At 38.3% G+C, this 18,557-nt stretch overlaps 2 protein-coding genes and 1 non-coding gene across 4 annotated transcripts in view; 1 reads left to right on the top strand and 2 right to left on the bottom strand.

The window, feature by feature from the left end:
- Window positions 1-18,557, bottom strand: part of IFRD1 (interferon related developmental regulator 1) — a 48,263-nt gene that overhangs the window by 7,855 nt on the left and 21,851 nt on the right. The window contains exons 1-8 of one of the 2 annotated variants that reach the window (XM_033863164.2): window positions 16,775-16,912; window positions 12,101-12,205; window positions 11,873-11,957; window positions 10,985-11,109; window positions 8,842-8,999; window positions 5,684-5,734; window positions 5,423-5,601; window positions 5,225-5,333 (exon numbers count right to left, since the gene is read on the bottom strand). In XM_033863164.2, the coding sequence (XP_033719055.1) occupies window positions 5,225-5,333; window positions 5,423-5,601; window positions 5,684-5,734; window positions 8,842-8,999; window positions 10,985-11,109; window positions 11,873-11,957; window positions 12,101-12,205; window positions 16,775-16,865 (903 nt within the window). In that variant the 5' untranslated portion in view covers window positions 16,866-16,912. Of the gene's footprint in view, window positions 1-5,224; window positions 5,334-5,422; window positions 5,602-5,683; window positions 5,735-8,841; window positions 9,000-10,984; window positions 11,110-11,872; window positions 11,958-12,100; window positions 12,206-16,774; window positions 16,913-18,557 lie in introns of those variants that run through there. The other variant, XM_033863163.2, reaches the window with a different exon arrangement.
- LOC117313674 (U6 spliceosomal RNA) lies at window positions 374-480 on the top strand. Its single transcript, XR_004528259.1, has one exon. It is a non-coding gene; the product is annotated as a U6 spliceosomal RNA (small nuclear RNA).
- Window positions 16,909-17,235, bottom strand: LOC141279561 (uncharacterized). Its single transcript, XM_073809843.1, has one exon. The coding sequence runs from the start codon at window positions 17,062-17,064 to the stop codon at window positions 16,909-16,911; it is 156 nt and encodes a 51-aa protein (XP_073665944.1). The 5' UTR covers window positions 17,065-17,235.

Genomic DNA, 18,557 nt, shown 5'->3' with positions numbered 1-18,557 from the left:
CACAAAGTAAACTAAGGGAGCTCTCACAAACGAAGGATTACTAATTCTTCATATCAACTTTGAACAAATAGCTATTATTAATATTTCACCAACTCATTCTTTAAAACCCAACCTAAAAGCCAGCTCTTCAGAGAGATTTTTACTAAGTCTCCCAGGCTGATTTCATCACATAGTTAGATTTCCAGGTTAATAATAACACAAAATAATTAATGTTAGCAAAAGGCTCTGAATAATTTGATGCCACACTTGTGCTACAAAAACCTAATTTAAATCAACCTATGGTTTAACTAATTTTTTTGAACACCTTGTAACCACACTAACCCACCAGCAGACACTCCCCTCCTTTCAAAAAACTTAACAAAAATAGCAAAGAGTGCTCGTTTCGGCAGCACATACACTAAAATTGGAACGATACAGAGAAGATTAGCATGGCCCCTGCACAAGGATGACATGCAAATTCGTGAAGCATTCCATATTTTAAATCATAAAGATCAGATCAGAAACAAATGAAAAAAAATGAAGGAAACGATAGCAAAGATCAATAAAACTAAAAGCTGGTTCTTTGAGAAGATAAACAAAATTGATAAACCATTAGCCAGACTCAACAAGAAAAAAAGGGAGGAGACTCAAATCAATAGAATTAGAAATGAAAAAGGAGAGGTAACAACTGACACTGCAGAAATACAAAGGATCACGAGAGATTACTACAAGCAACTACATGCCGATAAAATGGACAACCTGGAAGAAATGGACAAATTCTTAGAAAATCACAACCTTCCAAGACTGAACCAGGAAGAAATAGAAAATATAAAACAGACCAATCACAAGCACTGAAGTTGAGACTGTGATGAAAAATCTTCCAACAAACGAAAGCTCAGAACCCGATGGCTTCAAAGGCGAAATCTATCAAACATTTAGAGAAGAGCTAACACCTATGCTTCTCAAACTCTTCCAAAATAAAGCAGAGGGAGGAACACTCCCAAACTCATTCTAAGAGGCCACCATCACCCTGATACCAAAACCAGACAAGGATGTCACAAAGAAAGAAAACTATAGGCCAATATCACTGATGAACATAGATGCAAAAATCCTCAACAAAATACTAGCAAACAGAATCCAACAGCACATTAAAAGGATCATACACTATGATCAAGTGGGGTTTATCCCAGGAGTGCAAGAATTCTTCAATATATGCAAATCAATCAATGTGATACACCGTATTAACAACTTGAAGGAGAAAAACCATATGATCATCTCAATAGATGCAGAGAAAGCTTTCGACAAAATTCAACACCGATTTATGATAAAAATCCTCCATAAAATAGGCACAGAGGGAACTTTCCTCAACATAATAAAGGCCATATATGACAAATCCACAGCCAGTATCATCCTCAATGGTGAAAAACCGAAACCATTTCCACTAAGATCAGGAACAAAACAAGGTTGCCCACTCTCACCACTCTTATTCAACAGAGTTTTGGAAGTTTTAGCCACAGCAATCAGAGAAGAAAAAGAAATAAAGGAAATAAAATCCAAATCGGAAAAGAAGAAATAAAGCTGTCACTGTTTGCAGATGACATGACACTATATACAGAGAATCCTAAAGATGCTACCAGAAAACTACTAGAGCTAATCAATGAATTTGGTAAAGTAGCAGGATATAAAATTAATGCACAGAAATCTCTTGCATTCCTATACACTAATGATGAAAAATCTGAAAGTAAAATTAAGAAAACACTCCCATTTACCATTGCAACAAAAAGAATAAAATATCTAGGAATAAACCTACCTAAGGAGACAAAAGACCTGTATGCAGAAAATTATAAGACACTGTTCAAAGAAATTAAAGGTGATACAAATAGATGGAGAGATACACCATGTTCTTGGATTGGAAGAATCAACATTGTGAAAATGACTATACTTCCCAAAGAAATCTACAGATTCAGTGCAATCCCTATCAAACTACCACTGGCATTTTTCACAGAACTAGAACAAAAAATTTCACAATTTGTATGGAAACACAAAAGACCTTGAGAAAGAAAAACGGAGCTGGAGGAATCAGGCTCCCTGACTTCAGACTATACTACTAAGCTACAGTTAAACAAGACAGTATGGTACTGGCACAAAACAGAAATATAGATCAATGGAACAGGATAGAAAGCCCAGAGATAAACCCACGCACATATGGTCACCTTATCTTTGATAAAGAAGCCAAGACTATACAAAGGAGAAAAGACAGCCTCTCCAATAAGTGGTGCTGGGAAAATTGGACAGCTACATGTAAAAGAATGAAATTAGAACACTCCCTAACACCATACACAGAAATAAACTCAAAATGGATTAAAGACCTACATGTAAGTCCAGATACCATCAAACTCTTAGAGGAAAACATAGGCAGAACACTCTATGACATAAATCACAGCAAGATCCTTTTTGACCTACCTCTTAGAGAAATGGAAATAGAAACAAAAATAAACAAATGGGACCTAATGAAACCTCAAAGCTTTTGCACAGCAAAGGAAACCATAAACAAGATGAAAAGACAATCTTCAGGATGGGAGAAAATATTTGCAAATGAAGCAACTGACAAAGGATTAATCTCCAAAACATACAAGCAATTCATGCAGCTCAATATCAAGAAAACAAACAACCCAATCCAAAAATGGGCAGACCTAAATAGACATTTCTCCAAAGAAGATATACAGACTGCCAACAAACACATGAAAGAATGCTCAACACCATTAATCATTAGAGAAATTCAAATCAAAGCTACAATGAGATATCGTCTCACACCGGTCTGAATGCCCATCATCAAAAAATCTACAAACAATAAATGCTGGAGATGCTGTGAAGAAAAGGGAACCCTCTTGCACTGTTGGTGGGAATGTAAATTGATACAGTCGCTATGGAGAACAGTATGGAGGTTCCTTAAAAAACTAAAAATAGAACTACCATATGACCCTGCAATCCCACTACTGGGCATATACCCTGAGAAAACCATAATTCAAAAAGAGTCATGTACCACAATGTTCATTGCAGCCCTATTTACAATATCCAGGACATGGAAGCAACCTAAGTGCCCATGGACAGATGAATGGATAAAGAAGATGTGGCACATATATACAATGGAATATTACTCAGGCATAAAAAAATGAAATTGAGTTATTTGCAGTGAGGTGGATGGACCTAGAGACTGTCATACAGAGTGAAGTAAGTCAGAAAGAGAAAAACAAATACCGTATGCTAACACATATATATGGAATCTAAAAAAAAAGAAGAAAAAAAAAGAAAATGGTCCAAAGAACCTAGGGGCAAGACAGGAGTAAAGATGCAGACCTACTAGAGAATGGACTTGAGGGTACAGGGAGGGGGAAGGGTATGCTGGGACAAAGTGACAGAGTGGCATGGACACATATACACTACCAAACGTAAAATAGATAGCTAGTGGGAAGCAGCCGCATAGCACAGGGAGATCAGCTCGGTGGTTTGTGACCACCTAGAGGGGTGGAATAGGGAGGGTGGGAGGGAGGGAGACACAAGAGGGAAGAGATATGGGGACATATGTATATGTATAACTGATTCACTTTGTTATAAAGCAGAAACTGATACAACATTGTAAAGCAATTATACTCTAATAAAGATGTTAGAAAAAAAATCACAATGAGGAATCACCTCAAACCTATTAGGATAGCTATCATCATAAAGACAAGAGATAACAAATACTGGTGAGGATGTGGAGAAAAGGGAACACTTGTACACTGTTATTGGGAATGTAAATTGGTGCAGGTACTTTGGAAAATAGTATGGATGTTCCTCAAAAAATTCAAAATAAAATTCCTAGTGCAAAAAAAAAAAAAAAAAAAAAAAAGCAAACAAAACACTAGGTTGTTTTATAACCCAGTTCATTTTTGTCTTTGACAAGGACTTCAGTTAAATTAAATACATCTGGATGAGTTCTCCTGGCTATCACATATTATTTATTAAGTCAGATAATGTAAGATATGCAGGTAATAATATATTTACATTTATGCAAATTTAAACAAATCAACACATATACTTTAAACTGCATCATTAGTTCACTTTTAAGATGCATTTCAAAGGAAAAAGAAAAGAATTTACCATTTCTAGTCAGTAGAGGAATACAAGATTAAAAATGGGGACATCTGGCTTCTGTGCCTTGAGGTTAAGGAGCCATTAAGTAGCTCAATAAAATTAAATGGATTGCTAAACTTCAGTCTTCTAATTTCTCACATAAGGAGACTCATTAGCTACTGACAGCATTAATAACTTACTTTTACCTCGTACCTGCTCTCTTTCAAAGTAAGGAGGGATGTGGGGGGCAACGAAACACAGGCCTAGAATGGAATGTGAATAAGCAAGGCAACCCAGAACACGTATTAATCTTATTTAGAATTATCCACTGTTAAATAACTTCTTTAATTGCAGACAAAGTTTCATTCCAGAAATAGTCTTTCTCCTTAAATTAAGAAGCAGCTAGTAAGTAACCCAAGATTCGCAACAGAGGTCACAAACCAGGGTGACCAAATGTCCCATACAGCCTAAGACAAAGGGTTTCCTAGAACACAGGACTTTTCAGTGCTAAACTTGGAATACCATCAGGATGGTGGATCACCTATTGGTCACCTATCACAAACTCAAATACCTTCAAAAGCCAAACTGTGGTTTAAAAAAAAAAACAACTATGAGTCGACAGTGGTAGAGAACTGCAAAGCACATGTCCCAGAGTAATGGGCTATGTTTATTTCCATCTTTGGCTTAAAAGTTAAACCTAACAGTACTAAACTCATCTGACTTAATCCCAAACCTATGTTGACCTAATATTTCATCCATTTGTCCAACATTTATTATAAAGCATCCATGCATGAATTACCTTAATGTGTCTGATGTCTGAGAAATCCTAGCAGATCCAAAAGATTATACGGGACAACTCTCTCCATGAGTAATAAGAGTGTACCTAAACTTCACTTCTGTAGGCAGCAACAATCAAATATAATGAACTACACTTAAATATTGCTCTACCAACCCCTATTGATTTATGCTCTTAAAAGTATTACATCACCACTGCCAAGAAGCAGAACGATCGATCACTAGGTTCTCAGTGGGCCATGCTCTAAAGTTACAATCCACTTCTTAATTGTGAGGATTATGATGGAATAATGGTCCTTGTGATGCAAGCTTTTTGTTTCACCTATCAGATACTTACACTCTCTATTCCTCTGGCCAATTCAAACAGAAGTGCCAGAGATTCACCAGCAGCTATTCTCATGTTTACATCATCAGAAGAGAGGAGGCTTGGAAGTTTATGGAAATGCCTAGAAAATAGTCAGTCATTATTATGTGAACACAACCGATTATGTCAATAAATGTTGATTTTATAAAGTAAGAAACTAAAAATACATACACCTCAAGCTTTTTCTTCACTTCATTGATTGGGCATATGGTCAGTAATAATGTCCACACGAGAAGTGAGCTGATATGAAGCGCTGTAGTAGGGGTGCTGCAGACAACATTAGTGTCGTTCTCTTTGAGATAGGACTTGGTGAAGATATTTTCCAAACACTGCAGAGTTGAATACAGCTCCTAATGCATAAGAACAGGAAATAAGATACCACCTTAAATGAGAAATGTGCAAACAACTGGATTCAAAAGGTTGTCTACTTACAGTAATGTCATCTGTGGCAATAAAACAGCAAACAGCAAAGCAAGTTGCACACTAAAAAAGGCAAAACAAAAACAGACATTAATGTTTGCCATTTTCTTATTAATTCTACATCTTCCTGCTTTTATAATTCAATGTGAAAAATTTCTCAACCACATGACTACATTAGGTCCCAAGTACAGTATTAAAAAGAAAGAAAGAATATAAGGTCAAAAGTTAAGGGAAGTGGATTTTGGCTAAAAGCCACTAAGGTCTGCTACTAAACTCAGAGTATGACTTTAGGAAAGTTACTCCATTTCTCTCAGATTTTCCTTCATTAATCTAGCAGATCATTTCAAACTTCAACTCAAAGACAGAGATGAAGTGTGGACATTTGAGATAAAGAAACCTACTCTATTAAAAACCTTTAAAACACAAATCTCAAAAAATTTAAATAGCTGTCCTCAAACTTCCCCGACTTAAAGAAGGATCTCATTAACTCAGATTTTACTTATTTTGGAATATGTTGAAAAGAGGTTGGGAATCCTATAATTGTTTATTTTGGGGGGGGGGATGCTAAACGAGTGAGTACACAGTCCAAGATTACCAAGGTAATCTTTTTTTTTTTTTCTTTTTACGAGGGCCTCTCACTGTTGTGGCCTCTCTCGCTGCGGAGCATAGGCTCCGGACGCGCAGGCTCAGCGGCCATGGCTCATGGGCCCAGCGGCTCCGCGGCATGTGGGATCTTCCCAGACCGGGGCACGAACCTGTGTCCCCTGCATCGGCAAGCGGACTCTCAACAGCTGCGCCACCAGGGAAGCTCCCCAAGGTAATCTTACTTAATAAAACAGAATCAGAATATCTATATACAATCTACCTGCAACATAAATAGGAGCCATGAATTCTCAGAACACTGTTCTAACAAATTAATCATATAAAAACAGAATCTGAGGGCTTCCCTGGTGGCGCAGTGGTTGAGAGTCCGCCTGCCAATGCAGGGGACACGGGTTCGTGCCCCGGTCCGGGAGGGTCCCACATGCCGCAGAGCGGCTGGGCCCATGAGCCATGGCCGCTGAGCCTGCGCGTCCAGAGCCTGTGCTCCGCAGCGGGAGGGGCCCCAACAGTGAGAGGCCCGCATACCGCAAAAAAAAAAAAACAAAAAAAAACAGAATTTGAAATTCGTAAGGCTTTATTATTCTTCATTTCCCTTTTCCCCATACGTTATTACTAAAATTCCCTCATGTTGTTCCAAGTACCATTAAAGCTTAAAGCTTAAGTCTTTAAAGTCATCATTCATATGCCCAGGTTTCAGCTAGTTCTGTTCCAGTAATATGAGGACACTTGTAATATTAATCTGCTTGGTGTCACTGTTTTATTTTCATTAGTTTATCCTGGTAAAAATTGGACATTGTTAAAATTCAAAAGTAGCCTATGCATTATTCTTAGTAAAGAAAAATTTCAATCTATCATCCCTTCTCCTAAGTAAGCAGCAGAAGCAAGGCCACATCTCTCCTTCTGATTACTAAGAGAAATGGCAGATTAAAAATTAGGACTGTCTACGTTTAATAAAGATTCCTTCTGCTAATATGCATAAGAATGCTAGTTTATTTTTTATTTTAATTCACAGAAAGAGTGAGAAGGATTAATAAAGGGCCTTTAGATGACCACAACAAACTCACATGCAACCAAAATTAAGTGATCACCTCAAATATCTAATCAATAGTGTTTTCTGTCAAACATTTCAAATACCCCTATACTCCTGCACAATTTAAAAGTTGCATGAAACTACACAAAAAGGAAGAACAGAAAGGCAAAGAGCAAAAGCGTGACTAAATATTTTAGGGTTGCTAACTATTGGGGGGCAGAGATTCCTATAATGTCACCAAACTCCTATTCCTTTGCCTCTGGGAGAAAGAGCTAGACTATTCCCAGCAGCCATACAGTTGGTAAACCAAGGAACTCTTGGCAGAAGCGATGTGTCTCTGTCCTCTAGCTTTCCCCATCTAGCTACCATAGTTGCCATCTGAAAGGACCTAGAGGTAGGGCAGAGATGCAGGATGGATGCCTAGGGACCCTGCTGACTTGACTGGGCAGTGATATGAACAAGAAGTAAACTTTTATTAAGCCACTAAGACTTCAGGGTTTATCTGATACAAAGATTAATGTCATGTACCATAAGTAATACTAAAGAGGAAGCTAATTTGAATAATCAGTATGAAAAAGCTTTAAACTTAAAATGGTTCTCTTGTTAGGAAAACAGCTTAAGATTCAAATCCACTAAAATTAAATTTTTAAGATCTATTAAGACTCTTAAGATTCTTAAGATCCATAACATTCAAATCTTAAAATTCATTAAGGTTCAAATCCACTTTCTAAATCCACTACAACCACCTCATGTTTCTGTGAATAAAGCAAAACATGTTCATGTGATCATTTAAATCACTTACTAGCACACCAAAAACCAACAGCCAAAAACAAAACCCACAGTCTTAAGTGTTGCAAGTGGTATATATCAATTAGAGAATGAAAGCTTTTCCAAACCCCAAAACCAGATGAATATTTCACAAGTCAGAGTTTCAGAGTTTCCTACATCTACCAAATCCACCTGTGTAACTACAGCATTCAGCTCTCTCATAAGGACTTTTAGGCCACAACAGCCAGAATTTTTTTAAGAAAACCACTCCATTACATTTCTTAGAATAAAAAATAACCACACAATAAACATTGTCAGGACCATTTCTTTAAGCTCCAATAAAAACTAGATCATCCTAAATAACTCAACATAGCACTGTATTTCATATCAGCAAATGATGTTCAATTTCAAAGATGTAGAAATCTTCTCTATACGGGATGCTCTATTGAGTCTCAGAAAATTTAAGAGGGCAATTGTCGTATTGAGCCTGCTCACTAAAATTAAAGACAAATGGGGGTGGTGGTGGGTTGAATTGGGAGATTGGGATTGACATATACACACAAATATGGATAAAATAGAGAACTTATGAGAACCTGCTGTATAAATAAATAAAATAAATAAAATTCAAAAAACAAAGGGACAAATGAGAATAAAATGTTAATAAAAAACCTGCTATATTTTTTAAAGATGCTATTTTCCTAGATCATTCATCACAAGGTCTGGCTGTCATGCCTAGATAGATCTATAAATTTAAAAATCCTATACTTACAGTTTGCCTAGCCTGGATACTAGCTGTTCCATCACAAATTATTTTCTTCAGGATTGGTCCAAGAGTCTTTAAAACCTCTTCACTTTCAATTCCAGGGCCCAACTGAATACAGAGAACAGATGCTAATGCTGCAGCTGCACGCTGCTCATCACCTTTACCTATAAAACAAGCCACAATGCAACTATGACAAATCATTTTCAACAGACTTATTAAGGCAGCAATCTCCCAAATTTGTTCAATTTCAAAATAGCATCTACCAATTATGAAACTTGTAATATGCTCAAGGCTTTGACATGAGCGATAAATCTAGACCTCACTCAAATCCTAGATCTACCATGTATTAGCCAAATGATCTTCAACCAATTACTCTTATTCTCAAAACATTTCCTCATCTGTGAAATGGAGATTAACACCAATTTTAAGGGATTACTGTAACAGTTCAGCCAGATAATGCATTTCAAGCTGATCTGACCTTCCAAATCCTTCAGGTACTTATAGAATAGTGCTCAAGTAGCCCTTGAATTAATCTGACAAGCATTTCAGATGTACACAGCCCATGAGGTAAACTAAACTGTCAGGGCTTCCTCCACCAGTGTTTTTTTAATTTTTTTTTTAATAAATAAGGGATTCAAAATAAGGGATTCTTGGGAATTTCCTAGTGGTCCACTGGTTAGGACTCCGAGCTCTCATTGCCGAGGGCTCAGGTTCCATCCCTGGTCAGGGAACAAAAAATCCCACAAGCTGCATGGTACGGCCAAAAACTAAAAATATTAAAAAAATAAGGGATTCTTTAAAACTATAGAAAATACGTTAATATAAAGGTAAATGTAAGTTAACTCTTGAGAACTGTATACACCAAAGGATTTGGGCAAATTTTGAACTTAAGTTATTGTCTGATAAATTAAATATTTATGCAGGTTGTAAGAAATTTTTAAAGGTCACCTAGTCCAATTACCTTGTGGATACAGTTTCAATGTTAACACTTTTAACAAAGCCATTGTAATATCTCAAAAAAGTTGGCTGTTATCAACTATACCAGTAACAAGGTATATAACTTTAGACCAGTCTCCTGTTTCCTAGGCCTTTCTTTTTCCTATACAATGAGAGGTGGATTAGATCAAAGGTTTCCAAACACCCATTCTTGACAAAGCTTCCACCTGAAGCAAAATGAGAATAAGAACATAAAGCTAAGCACATTCAATTTAAAGGAACATGTGTGCTTCCTACACTTTTGGTACTAGAAATATTTTGTTGATAAAGTGATAATGATAGTTGAAGCTAATTATTTTCATAATGTTCTTACTTGGCAAAATAATTAAGCTGGCAGCCCCAAATCTTTTTAAATCTGGCAGCTCCTAAAATTGCAAGTTTGATAATACTAGACTTAATCTTTTAAGGTCTCTCTTCATTCTTAAAAGTTCTATGATCATAAAAGTTCTACAATCATAATATGAATTCCAGAATCTCCATTACAAAGTTCTAGAATTCAAATATTCCAAGGGATATCCTGAAATGATGTCATTGACAGGTATGATTGATGTTTTAAATAAGAAAATGAGATAGATAATTGATACTTTTTTAATTTTAGAAAAATGAAGTAGGATGGCTTATAAATAATACTTTTTGTTGACATCTGACACATGGTTTCAAGCCTTTTTTATATACAAAAGAATGGCAGGACTTCCCTGGTGGCGCAGTGGTTGAGAGTCCGCCTGCCGATGCCGGGGACGCGGGTTCGTGCCCCGGTCTGGGAAGATCCCACATGCAGCGGAGCGGCTGGGCCCGTGAGCCATGGCCGCTGAGCCTGCGCGTCCGGAGCCTGTGCTCCGCAAGGGGAGAGGCCACAACAGTGAGAGGCCCGCGTACCGCAAAAAAAAAAAAAAAGAATGGCAAACACCTCTTCTGATACAACTAAAGTTGATAATCCACCCCAATCCTTCCTAGTTTCAAACTGTTTATTACATAAACAAAACAAAGCTAACAAGTTTGATTTTGAGTTCTAACAAGCCTGGCATATTCCCTGCCAATTACAAAGTTATAAGAGTGAGCCAGACTTCTAAGTGCTATTAACAAATATTACTGCACAGAAGGTAGCAAATTCCTTTTCAGTTCTGTGACTGTGACTCAAAAATATGGACATTACCTTTTTTCAGGCAGCGTTCAATGCTATCAGTTAAAGTCATTCTTCTTTCCAGAATAAATTCATAAAGCATCTTTGAAGCCAGTATATTTTTAATACCTTCAAGAGCTGCCTGCCTTGTCTTCGCACTATTTAAAACAAAATGTAAGAGAAAGAATATCCAATTGGAGTATACCATTGGTCAATGAGACTTTTAAAAACTTAGCTTACTTCCCTCTCAACTTTTTCTATTTATAGATTATTTAAAATCTAATTTTCATCAAGCTCTCACAGTTCTTCAACAATAATTTAATTTTCATCTACCACTCACCTTATTATACAAAAGATTTTAAGCTACTCTATATCATGTTTTCTGTTTATTAGTTCAATAACCACAATGTTAAATGACCACATAGAATTTTATACTTTCAATGTATAAGACATGTTCTCCTACATTACATATTCAAGTAAACTCAGACTTTTTTTAACACTACAGAAGTCTAGAGTTCTTGTTTGAATCTTCTGGGCTTTTTAATTCCATTTGTTTTAAGTTGGTTCTAGAGTTACTGTTAAGTAAGAAAACAATTTAGCTTTGATACTTTTCAAAGTTTAGTTATACTTTCTAGTTGAAGATTAACTTTTAATTCAACAAATCCACTTCAATTATCAAATACAGTTATGTCCCCTATGCTGAACAACGACTAATCTTAGGCTATTAATCTAAATTCTAGTGGCATGTTCCTATCTACTGATACATTAAAAGTCCAAAGGAATAAGAAACACTAAAATATACAAAGTAAACAAATCGAGCTTTAGAAAAACATAATGTTAAATGAAAGAACTGCACATATTTTAAATAAAAAGTGGCTGACAGAAATCACCCAGAAGAAAAGAGTTTCCAGTAATTCCTACCTCTTATCTAGGGTCAGGTCAATGAATCCCTTCAACTTATACTCTAAGTCTTCTTGAGTTCCTTCCTCATCGAGGACTTCTGGTCCTAAGGAATAATAAAAACCAACCACTGTAATTTAAATAGAAAAAAGCAGATAGGGAGCGGTAATAGTATACTTAGCTACAAGAATTCCTCCACCTAAATCATCCTTTTATCTAACGTTGCAAATCTTAACTGAAAACTCATACCATCTTCAGCAAAACTGGAAGGATCACTGTAACCACTGCAATGGCTCATTGTTTCAATCGATGCATCCTCATCACTAAAAGGTTGAACATTTCGATGCTGGCCACCTAATAGGTAAAAGAGGGTGAAGGTAAATGATTTTGTTGTCATATATGCAAATACTTAACTTGGGATTTTAAAATTTACTTACAAAAAATCCAGTAATAAAAACCCAAACTTATTTATGAGATGATTTTTTACAAAAGAATACACTTAAATTCCTAACATAAGTCAATTCACCTAATGTGTATTTCAGAGCACCAACTGTTTACAATATACATCAACTTCAGAAATATATCAATCATCTAACATGCAGCACCCATTTTTGGTGATACAAAAAGTATTACAGATGAAAAAACTACTTCAAATCATGAAGACAATGAAAACTGACCATCATAAGAATAAGACGAATATATGTTCCAATGAGAATAACTGGGCTTAGCAAACATTAACTGGTGAATGGGTTAGTTTTTAGGTTACACATGTATTATGTGAAGGGGAATTTAAGAAGTTAAGGGATGGTAGTTTTAAAGACAACTTGAATTGAGAGGGTCAACAAAGGCTTAAAAATGAAGTTTTGGATGGGGATGTTGACAAGTGGATCCAAAATGGCATAGAAAGTAATGATAGGAATTGGATGAAGTAATTGATCACTAAAGAACTACAGTGCTGATGAGATGTGTATGAAATTATAAAGAGCTCTGATGGGCTATTTGGGTGATGCCCAGTGCAGTGAACTATAGGATTTTTGTTCCTGAGTCATGCAAGTCAGAAGAGCTGAGAAGACGTGTGAACTAGCGTGTGAATCACTTAAGAGGCAGGGCTTCTTAAGTGAGGACCCCTTAAATGGTCCTCAAGCACTGCACAGAGGTCCTCCTTTCTCTTGGCCAGTACTCTATGGCGGACTTCACAGGGCCACATCCACTGGAGATAGAAAGCATCAATTTGAGAGTCTTTACAGAATTGCCTCATTTTTGCAAGTAAAGAACTATGGGCAAGCTGCAAGCTGATCAAGACTGTAGACATGGTGTGTTTAAAACTGGGACTTTGCTTCGAAGATTTTGAATTATTTAGGTGAGCAATGTTTAAGATTTGACTTTTTTCACATGCCGATTTCAAAAGTGACTACAGTATTTTAAAAACCCACTTTACTGTGGTGATTAGTGACTAATTTGGATGATGACTTTCCTACTACGATGGGTGCACACGTGAACATTTGTACCTAGTCACAAGTGCTGACACTCCTGTCGCTTCCTTGGGAAAACTGACAGTACCCTTTTAAAATCTGTGTGAGTATTTTCCAGCAATAAAGAGCCAAGATTTAAGGAAAAAAAAAAAAAGTTTTGGTATTTGATGTAGCATAAAAAGATAGATAAAAGCCCGACAGATAAATTACCTTTAAAAGAAAGGTTCTAACAAATCCAACAGTTTTAAAATATCAGCCCTATTACTAAAAAATTAAAATCCTTTTTTTTAAGCTAGAATCTTTCTCTCACCTTCATTAACTTAAGGAGTAAATGTACATTCCTGGTCACTGTCATTTCTAGTCATTTTTGTTTTGTGGGAATTTCATATTAATAAAAAGATTACCTAGTCATCAATTACATTGAGCACTGAGTTAAAATAAGTCCCAAATTCTGCCCCAAAAGTGACTTGAGTCATCTGATTTACTTCTGAGCTCGAATCAAAGATTGTACCTAAAATTGTATCCTTAGGTACAATGATACAATACAAACCTAAGATTGTATCACTTAGGTCTCTATATTCAAGAAATCTGTAGCATTTACTATATCATAAGATAAGCTTTTCAAAAATTCTCTAAATTTAATTAAGCCCGTTGCTGTTTTTTTTTAAATGGGGGTTGTCTTTTTTTTTAAATCACAACAGAGGTGAGACTTTAGCAGATTTTTAAATCAACACAGGAAGCAAGTGGCCTTCAAACCTGCCAGCTATCTCAAAGAGAATAAAGTGTGCCAATCAAAGTAGTGAAGCATAAAGAATAAGCAATGAAACCAAGATCCCAAAACTTCTTAATCATAGTGCTTAGGACAGGAAAGACCTATGCCATCATACTCTATTTCTGGATCTATCTTCATGTGTTTTCATGATTCGAAGTCGTGGCAACAGTTGAGTCATCTACTTAACTTTTACTAACATTTATTCACAAATCAATTTACGTTTTTTATTTTTCATATTCAGCCTATTTTTAAACTATCAAGAAGAGCTTCCTATCCAGGTCTTACACAGCTCCCTTCTCTAAGTTTCAATGATTTCCCAAGGCTCAAGGGAAAAAGAGATTAAAAAAAAAAAAAACGAGGAAAAAAATCCTGTATGAATGTCTGATATCTAGGTCATACTCACCCACCTTGTGATCCCAAGTACCATTAATGAGGTGGCACTTAGACACATAAAGTCCTTATTTCTTAGAGGGCTTATGTATTAACAAAGTTTTGTTCTTTCCTAAAAATGCTCTCTTCAAATTAAGTGTCACGAAAAATAAGCACACTTGAACAAAAGGTCAATTTTATTAGTTTCCTAGACCTGTCCACTAACTTAAAAAGCAGAGAATTTAAATGGGAAACCCAAAGTGATAGAGAAGTTGGTTATCTTTCGGCTGTACATGGGAAGATCTCATTTGAATCCCATTTCTTCTAGATGTCACTTAAAAATACCAGTAAGATAAGACTTTTAAGTACAAGTTTGTGACAATTTTCCACCTCTTCTACTCAACTATTATTTATTCATTTATTGACTTAAGTAATATTCATAAAGAACCAAACGAAACTTTTCAAAAAGTAAAGCTCACCCCCCAGGCCCAATTAGAGGCAAGCACAGTTAATAAGTTCTAGTGTAAACTTCCAAAGATAGTCAAAGCATGTATAGTTTTATAAACTAATCAAATAATTCTTTACCTGATGATGAAAGTTCGCAAATGAACCTCATGGTAAAATCTGAAAGGCAATCCCCCACTGCCTCCTGATATTATTCTCTAAGTACCAGGAAGGAAGGAGGCTGGACAGGAAGCTCCAGAAGGGAATAAAGGTTTGTTTGTGATTCAAGGAAGCCATTAGTAACATCATTACCATTTTCAAAATGACTTTAGCTTGCTGCATCTCCATAATTTGTTCCATCAACAAAAGGTAAACTTAAAGAAGAATAAAATTAATACGGACCTTCTAGACAGAATTTAAATGTTTACTTCAGATGAGGAAAGCTGAAGCAGAAAGGTAGAGAGGTATGTATCCTCAATTCACACAGAGCAACTAGATGCCACAACAAACTATGTATTTTATATCTTGATCAAGAATGAATTTCATGAACACCGAGAGCATTCAATCAAAATAAAGAGCGATATAAAGAAAAGGGAAAAAACTACATTTATAATAATTCATTCTTGTCAATTATTAAACATTTAATACATGATCACAAAGTTTTCGTGCTGCTATAAATCCTATAGGAAAGCTTTTAAAATACCAGCTTCCAATCATCTTTAACAAGAAAACTGGCCTATTTACTTGCTAAAGAACAAAGGCATATTCTGAGGGTCAAAGTGGCAACTGTGCTGACAAGTATATGTGGCTGGTAGTAGTTCCGATGTGATAACATCTGAGGATATTCCAACATTTAATTTCAAAGTTTCAACAAAGCAATTATTAAACGTGCTGATTTTACCCGGTTTAACACTAGCTTTCAGTATGCTGTGTCTCGTAGGGCTTTCTGCTTTAAGTCCTTTTTTCTTAGCCGTATGGTTAGGAGTAAAGAATCATTAATTCAGTTAAGCACCTACCCATCCAGGAAAAGCTTTAACTTTGCAAAGAGGAGACAGAAAACCCTAAACTTTTGGCCAATTGCAGTCTGAGCTCCTCACCATTCCCGCCTATCCCGGGCTCCCATCAGAGAACCTATAGAATACGGCACAAAAGAGAACGTGGTTTCTGCCCCGAGGAGCAGGAGGTCGCCTCGACTGGTCACAGGAGAGCTGGGGGCTCGGGATTTGTTCGGGTGCCAGATAGGGACAGCAGTAGAGCCTACTCTGGGACAGTGGCCCCCAGCCTCCGACGCCTCCGCCAGGCCAGGTGGACACGCGGGATGCGAAAGAAGGCTGCAGAACGGGATACCACATGGGCACCTCTGCGTCACCCCGGCCCCACCACGTAAGGCCCAGGCCGCGTGACGCAAGAGCCAGTCCAAACCCGCCGGACGTTTGGCATTCCCGAGAACTCCATGTTGGAGCCGGGTGGTCAAAGGTGACCAGTGACAGCATGGACGGAACTCCGAGCCCGGCCCCACTCTCCGTCAAGGAGAGCTCTAGAGAGCCAGCACCTGCCTCTGAGAACAGTTCCTCTCCTGCCAGCTCCCGGTCACCCCCGATGCCAACCCCTTCCCAGACCCAAGGACCCATTCGCCCCTCCCAGACTCCACGACCCGGGCCCGAGTTCGACTCGCATGCCAGATCCAAATCGCGCGAGGTACGGCCACCGGGGCACGCTGGGAAGTGTAGTTCGCCGGCCACAGCAGGTGCCCCGCCGACGCAAACGTCTAGAGGAAAAGAACTACACCTCCCACGGTACCCAAGGCTAAAAGACTTGCCAGCCTGGCCGGCAACTGGGACGCTGGCGGCGGGGATACTCTCGTACCTGCTGTCGCCGCCGTCGCTGCAGCTGCCCCTGAGCTGCCGCCACTACTGCCACCGCGATGGGGAGTGTTCCGCTTCTTATTCTTCGGCATCGTGGGACGCCCGGTGCCGCCTAAACTCGGAGCTTAGCGAAGATCAGCCGATGGAGCTGCACTTTTTACTCGTGCGTCTGTGCGGCGGGCGGCTGAGAGGTGAGTTTTCGACTAACAGAGGCGAGAAGCGGCGCGGGTAAGAGTGGGCGGTGGCGGCAGCAGAAATCCCCGTGAAGAGCTGTAATCGGAAACGATACATGTTTCTCTCTAGCGCTGGAGCTAAGGCGGGGCGGGCGAGGCCACGACGCCTTAAGTAGCAAGACCGCCGCCTGTCGTCACCATACGTGGGCGGGACTCGAACTCTCACTAGCCAATCCCTATAGACCTCCCCACCAGAGGCGGACTTAGGGCGGCCGAAGGATGCTGACTACCGATCCCATGCCACAAGTCTTCCAGCGGCGGCCCGGAGCCGGTCTTCGTTGCCGTCTTGAATTCTGGGAAATGTAGTCAGCCCTGGGGAGCCGGCTCCCAGCTCCTCCCAACGGGCTTTTCTACGCGCTTCCTTTGTTTCTCGAGACCCTTCCCCTGCCGCCCCGTGGCCCCGCCTTGGAATTGACGGAGGTGGTAGCCAGTGAGGAGCATGCCGAATGACGACAGCCCGCTTCCAACTGGGATTGCTTCCAACTGGGAGCGACGCAATCCGCATTGCTGGTCTGTCTCCAGAAGCTCGTGTTCTTCTCCTTAACCTTTACCCTACTTGCCTGTGGGCTCTGCCCAGGCTCAGCCATACCCCTCCTTAGGTATGTTTCCATGGTTTTAGTTGTTGAATTAGTTTAGCGATCATAAATATTTATTATTGAATTGTGGTTCAAAACATAGGAGCACCTCAATACATAAGGCAAATGCGAACAGCCATAAAAGGGGAAATCGACAGTAACACAATAATAGTAGAGGACTTTAACACCCCACTTTCACCAATGGACAGATCATCCAAAATGAAAATAAATAAGGGAACACAAGCTTTAAATGACACATTAAACAAGATGGACTTAATTGATATTTATAGGACATTCCATCCAAAAACAACAGAATACACATTTTTCTCAAGTGCTCATGGAACATTCTCCAGGATAGGTCATATCTTGTGTCACAAATCAAGCCTTGGTAGATTTAAGAAATTTGAAATCATATCAAGTATCTTTTCCTACCACAATGCTATGAGACTAGATATCAATTACAGGAAAAAAAACTGTAAAAAATACAAACACATGGAGGCTAAACAATACACTACTAAATAACCAAGAGATGACTGAAGAAATCAAAGAGGAAATCAAAAAATACCTAGAAACAAATGACAATGAAAACACAACGACCCAAAACCTATGTGATGCAGCAAAAGCAATTCTAAGAGGGAAGTTTATAGCAATACAATCCTACCTCAAGAAACAAGAAAAATCTCAAATTAATTGTGGTTCAAGGCTATGTGCCGCCCCCCCTTGAAAAAGATGTGCTTTAATCTACTTAGTCATGTAGTTCCTGTATTTCTCCTGCTCTAGACTAGAAAGATCTGGCGATTCAGATTTCTATACAAGAATGTGTCCTTTGTCAATTCTTCCTGCCAGTTAGGAGGTCAATCTGAGATAAGGATTGGGTTTTGGGAATTTAACAGCTGGTAAAACAAACATGAGCTATGAATACCAATACTCTCAGTGTTTTTTATTTTCCAAGGTGCGCCTAAGATCTCTGTCTTCC

The sequence above is a fragment of the Tursiops truncatus genome, chromosome 9, assembly GCF_011762595.2.
Source record: "Tursiops truncatus isolate mTurTru1 chromosome 9, mTurTru1.mat.Y, whole genome shotgun sequence".
Classification (NCBI taxonomy): Eukaryota; Metazoa; Chordata; class Mammalia; order Artiodactyla; family Delphinidae; genus Tursiops; species Tursiops truncatus.
This window is presented reverse-complemented; position numbering and strand designations above follow the sequence as displayed.